This window comes from Ischnura elegans, chromosome 7 (assembly GCF_921293095.1).
Source record: "Ischnura elegans chromosome 7, ioIscEleg1.1, whole genome shotgun sequence".
In the NCBI taxonomy this organism is placed as follows: domain Eukaryota; kingdom Metazoa; phylum Arthropoda; class Insecta; order Odonata; family Coenagrionidae; genus Ischnura; species Ischnura elegans.
Window position 1 is genome coordinate 15172581 of NC_060252.1, and position 6652 is coordinate 15179232.

At 39.3% G+C, this 6652-nt stretch overlaps 1 protein-coding gene across 1 annotated transcript; it reads left to right on the plus strand.

Annotated features, from left to right (window-relative positions):
• Positions 1 to 2436: 2436 nt before the first annotated feature.
• Positions 2437 to 4507, plus strand: LOC124162219. The gene is made up of 2 exons (XM_046538679.1): positions 2437 to 2989; positions 3953 to 4507. The coding sequence occupies exons 1-2, from the start codon at positions 2636 to 2638 to the stop codon at positions 4472 to 4474; spliced, it is 876 nt and encodes a 291-aa protein (XP_046394635.1). The 5' UTR covers positions 2437 to 2635; the 3' UTR covers positions 4475 to 4507.
• Positions 4508 to 6652: the final 2145 nt, after the last annotated feature.

A 6652-nucleotide genomic window follows, 5' to 3' on the forward strand; every position in this document is an offset into this window, starting at 1 on the left:
ATGACAACCGACAAGGGCGTACCCAGGATCATAACTAGGGGGGCGGGCAAGCCATAGTCATAGGGGAGGGCAAGTAAAGCTGTGAAATTAGTTTATGATATTATTTCCTTGAAAAAATAGTTTTATTTTAGCCACATATCTTATACTAACACACATCATTTGTCGTGGGTTTAAAGAAAATTTGTTGAATACTTTCGTTTCAATTCACTACTGATTTTTCTCAAAAACTTTTCCAATTTTTTCTTCTAGGGGGGGTAGTTGCCCCCCCTGCCCTTCGCTGGGTACGCTCATGACAACCGATGCAACTGTTCTATCGGTGAAGTTCCATATTAATACCTCGGTCGTTTCAGTGATGTCGATTGCTTTTCGTCATTCAATTGAGTGAGTCAATCGCGAACGGTCGATCGTCGGTCACTACCTATGACAATCACGACCGATGTCGGTCGTTACCTCACCCGGTCACTAATCTTGTCAATCACGACCGATGTCCATCGCGGCCGGTGTCTCTTTCGACCGATTCAATTGTTTTTATCGGTTATATCTTCTATATTATTTCTACTGTATAGATACATTTGTCTCAACTTATACGCAACCAAACTATACAAATGAGGTACCAAAATGCACAGAATTTATCAGAGATCATGCGACGGCATGTCTTACTTCCTAAATATTGCTATTGTTTCGTAAAGTTGGCTTTTAAATAATTAAAAAAAAAACAAAAAAAAAACAAAAACCGGTAAATATTCCTGACGTTAACGGCGCACAAACTGATTAATTTGTTCATTTGCAACAATATCTCGCATTATTTAAATAACTCTTATCAAAATGCGGCTGATTCCACATTCAAGTCTCCTGTTGACACGTAAGTATGAGTCATCATGTGCTTTTAACAGAGGATAGAGTAATTACTTCCAGTGTTGAGTTTAAAGAGGTCCTCTGATCTCAATTTGTACATAAACATTCCAATTAAATTTGTACATAAAACTCTGCCTTTTTTTCTACATTTTAAAATTAGAAACGCGCCTATCCCTCTGTGTACCTGCATTGAAAAGAGCGGGGGAAGCCCTCTGGGAGCGGGCGCAGCACGCTCGTAGACCCATATTTACATCACGACCAACTTCGGCCGTGAATGACAACTACCGACATCGGTCGCGAATGATCGGCTAAAAACATTGTGCCGTTCGTCGGAGTGATCCCGTTCATCAATCGATTACACAATGATCTCAATCTTGCATGTCGGTCGCTCACGAATGACCCATCACTAGACGCGAAGCACGAATATTACCAAAGAGGCTTCTCCAGTCTGTCACTGAATATGTTGTCACCCGCCGTGTATTTAAATGGACTAAAAAAAAGACTCCACCCGCGTCTCAGTAGGGTAGACCGCTCCTTATTTCACGGAGAATGGAGCTATAATTTGGGGTGCTAACCGAAATTTATAATCGTGACGGTTTGATCTATCAAATTCCTAGCGTCACTCAATGGTTTCCGGCTCAACTTTGTAGAAGTTGAAGTTCACAAACGGCGAAACGACTTCGTTTTCTTCCACGGATTTATTTTCTTGGTACGACGTGTTTCAACCTTAAGAGGTCATTTTCAAGTACAAAAAAGTTTTGGCATGTTTTGTAAAATTTATACCCAGAAGGGACTTAGGAAGGTTGGAGGGGGGAAGGAAGTGGGTGTTAGGAGGTTGTGGGTGAAGCCGGAGAGAGGTAATGGGTGACAAAGTCCCTTCTGGGTATAAATTTACAAGACATGCCAAAAATTTTTTGTACTTGAGGTTGAAACATGTCGTACCAAGAAAATAAATTCGTGGAAGAAAACGAAGTCGTTTTGTCATTTTTGAAATTCATTGCAATTCCGTGGCGGATACAGAGCGAGTTAAAGGGCTACCCAGTCCCCCTCCTCCTCCGCCTCCTTAGGGTATCCAATTTACACTAGTTAAAATGGTAGTTTTAGTTGTCGAATACATCCATGAGAGGAGAGCCCCCTAGCCGCCTCCTTGTCCCTATCCTGATCCCGCTGCTGTAGTTATTCAATACTATTCCTCGCGATTCAAATACTATATTGCAAATATTGGGAATAAAGTGTTCGGTCTGCACTCAATGCCACCCTGCGGACAATCTTGAAAACCGATTAAAGTGCGCCCAAAGTTAAATTAGATTACAATTTTCTACCTCAAGGACTGGGGGCTCCTCCATGTAGTATCCTAAACACAAAGTCTCGAATCGGATGAAAATGTAAACGAAAGGAGAGGAACTGACAGCAAGTGGTAACGATGCCCGAGGGGTGGTAAGTAAGAATAAATATAAACAGAGCTCTCAAAGAGGTGGCTGCACAAAAGCCACAAATCGTGGAAAATTTTTCAAACATTGACCAATTAACATGCCAGCATCAGTGGTGGCGGGGTGAAGTCTTAAGGCTCAATTACACTGGGCTAGTTTACACGCTACACGCCGGCGACTAAACAAGCTGGCTTGTTGGCGAGTGAGCTTGTTCCCGAGTACACTGGGTTTTTTCCACTCGCTCAGTAGCCAATAGGCTAGCGTGTGGACACCACCTGTTTTTGCCTTCATCCGTACGGTTGAGTGTTTACTAGTGGTTTGTGTTCTGTAGTGTGCAAGCAGTGCCCATCATGAAGTGGAATGTGAGTAATATTTCTTTGTTTTTACAAGTTTATGAACCGTATGCTGCATTGTGGAACGTAAAACATAAAGACTACTGCAATAAATCGTTGAGAGATACGTTGTTTCAACAACTCATGTCTGATTTGGAAAAACATAAGTTGTTAGGGTCAATGGATATGAAGCAGGTTAAGGCTAAAATAAAGGCCCTCAAAGATGTCTATAGAGGAGAATTGGCTAAAATTGAGAAAAGCAGGAAGAGTGGCTGTGGGACGGATGATTTGTATGTACCTAAGCTACAGTGGTTCAACGAAGCAAGTTACTGGAGTGAGGTTTTGGCAACTAGAAGCAGTACATCAAATTTGGTAAGTAAATTTATTAACACATCAATGTAGCATAGTACAAATGATTTTTTGGTGCTCAGATACATTGTTTAAGGTTTCTTTAGTCCAAGTTTCTCCCATTGCCAGGGTAGAGGATTAACTTCCGTGAAGTATTTCATGAAATCTTGTCTGACTTCCATAGCAGTTTTACTTGCATTGCTATTGCCTCGTATGTTTACTGGTTGTATTATGTTAGTTTCTTGCCTCCATTGACCTGGTGTAACATCTCCTGTGTACAAATTTTCTCTGTCCACTGCTTGCTGTGGACAGTAATAGCCTGGGGAAGTTTTTCGAAGCCAGTTATGCAAACTGCAGGCAGCCCAAACTACTCTATCAACTGTGTCGGTTTTTAGTTGAATTGGTCGGGAGAACACTCGAAAACGCCAGGTTAGTATGCCAAAAGCATTTTCTGAAACTCGCCTGGCTCGGGATATCCGATAGTTAAATATTTTTTCTTCATCACTGAGTCCATGCTTACTAAAAGGATTCATCAGATCAGTGCGTAATCATGGGAAAGCATCGTCTCCAATGATAACAGAGTTCTCAGGAAACCCAATGGTTTGATTTTCAATTGCAATGTTGAGAGTACTATCCCTAAATATTGCACTGTCGTTCGCTCTGCCATTTCCTCCTACGTCTACATATGTAAAACAGTAATCAGCATCCACCATTGCAAAAAGTATAATACTGTACGCTTTCTTGTAGTTGAAGTATTCTGAACCTGAACAAGGAGGTCTTTTGATGACCACATGTTTGCCATCAATCGCCCCACAGCATCTGGGGACATTCCAGCGTTGGAGGAATAACTTTTCAATTTTTTTCCAATCCTCAACAGTTTTGGGCATCTGAAAAACGAAAATAATTTATTATAACTTCTTTTCCAGCTGAAATAAGTAAGTAACATATTAGTACTGTCTTTGTTGTAATTGTTGTGCCTCTTTTCAGGACCTAAACCAGTCTGAAAATTCAGAACAAGGTGTAGAAGAAGAAACTGATCCTGATGAGCCTGGTATACCAGAAAATACGCCGGCCAAGAACAACATCACCAAATCGTCTCCAATAATGAAGCCACCTGAACCGCCTAAAAAAAAATTTAAAAAATCTGTAGATGTAGCAGACAAAGAAATATCGCAAGCTATTCAAAAATTAGATGAAATTGCAAACAAAACTACTGTGGACAAGCCGTATGACGAGTTTGGCAAGTATGTAGCTGCTGAATTGCGTCAGTTACCTACGAGAGCAGCCATCATACTACAACAAGAAATACAAAAGTGTATCACCAATAGTAAGTTACAGTTATTGGACAGTGAAACAGCTCCAGAACAATTCGGTAGATATCTTGAATATCCTCAATCAGTTGCTTCTAGCGACGAGGCAAGCAGTAGCTCAAGGCAATCCCATGATGGCGAGGACATATTGAGATCATCAGTTTTGCAGTCGTTTTCAACATTTCAACAGCTGTATTAATTTTCACATGTCAACAGAATTTGTGCTTTGGACAAATGGTATATTAAACGACTGTATTAATTTTCGTGTTGTCAACAGAATTTTTGTTCATTAAAAATTGTTTATTATATAATTTAAAACTTGGAATGTGTTTTTATAATTATTACGTCATTTTAAAACCAATTTTTGTCATTCTGCACTAAAAACAGCTGTTTATGACACTAGCGTTGAAGTGCTAAAGTGGCTCTTTTTCTCCCTAGGTAAATAAACATCATTTTGATGATCTTTATATGTCGAGGGCAACGACCTTTTGACACTTCTGTTGTGTATTTCAGTTTTGCCAGCTGTTGTTGTCGGTTCACACAAAAATGGCCACGGCCATGAGCTCGTATCAAAAAGTGTCACTTTTGGACCTAGTGATGAAATATACTATTATCAAAACAAGGGATGTGAAAATTAATCTAAAAGGGTCATTCCGAAAAAAAACAACCATTTCTAATTTAGGATGTTTAAACATTACAAAATACTGTACTTATCTTTTGCTTTACCCATTTCTTGCTTTCATTTTCAACTCGGGTATAGAAAAACTCTTGAGTGTGTATATAGGGCCTATATATAATTATCATAAGAAATTTTCACTTACCTCGATGAATGGTCGAAGAACACAACAAATTGCCGTAAGTACATAGGGTATGAACTTTGATATTGTTGTTTCTGGTACTCTAAATAAGTACTCAAGAGACTTGAACGAATCACCAGTCGCTAAATAACGTAATGTTATCTCTAGTTTTGTGGTTACGGGGATTGCCATCCTCAACTTTGTGTTCTGTTTTGACAACATTTCCTGTACCATTTCAAGTAGTTCATCAAACTTATCAGCTCTAATTCTTAGTAAATTTCTATAACCTGCAGGGTCCTCGTTCTTCAATTCTTTAACTAATGCACTTGATGCGCCAAAACGAAAACGTCTTTCTACCCATGGTTTCACCCAAACTTTCCTATTTTTTCGTTTTGCACTATGTCGTCTTATTAACGCGTTTTTTAGCACTGTTGACACGACTACCACTCCCGCGAGAACCACTTCTTCCGACATTTTCTACACAACTGCTTCTTGTCGCTTGTGCACACGCCACAAGCAACTGTGAGTACACTTGGCTAGTTTGCAATCGCATTCGCTCAAAAGCAGACAAGCAGCGTGTAAAGTCGCCGGCACCATGAGCTTGTTCAGAGCTTTTTTAAAAGCAGCGTGTGAGCGAGTGCGGTGAGTACACTTGGCTAGTTTACAATCTCATTCGCTCACAAGCTGGCTTGTAGCGTGTAAACTAGCCCAGTGTAATTGAGCCTTTAGCCTGCCAAACTGAAGGTCACGGATTCGACTCCCACCTAAGTTGATTACCCCTAAGGCAATGTGGTCATCCATTGTTATTTGATGTACCCCTTAGGTGTATACCAGGTGTAAAGCCCCCTATTACAGGTGTAAAGGCAAAATAGTAGTTTTCTGCGAGGTGAAAATAAATAAATAAAAATACGTTCATAACCGACCGCGTTGACGGCAGTGAACTTTTATGAAACGGTGGTTTTTCCAGTGGCAATAATTGTGAATTCTAAAATCACTTGAGATCAATTATATATTTATTATAATAAAAATACTGAAAACATCAGCCTCAATATTATTATGGAAAATGTAAAATTTGAAGAATCAAATACTTATAAATAGATAGTTTGAACATCTTGATGCCTCTCCCCCAACTTCAATATCACCAAATATCAGCTCATAGTACACTTCTATAAGTGTTATCTACCTTCAACTACATGCATTATGAAAATCTCAGCTTCAATATTATTTTATAAAATGTAATATTAAAGCAATCAAATGTTTTTAAATATATTTTACTTCAATCCTGATTCGTATCCGTCCTCTTCCAGAGTGAAATTCAATGCAAATAAAAATTTCCAACTTAAACAAAACGATAAAAAAGGCTATCGCTGGAATGAGCTAATCAGCTATCTTCCCAGACACATTGCGATTGGGTGAAAAATCACGTGATCTGGAGTTTTTCCTTTCCGATTTCAGTCGCAAGTATAGAATACAAAATCGTACTCCTCCACATTTATTCAAGGAGTGGCCATCACAACCTTTAAATGGCAAAAGACTGAGAAACTATGAAAATTTTCACCGTGGCAATTATTGATTCCGAA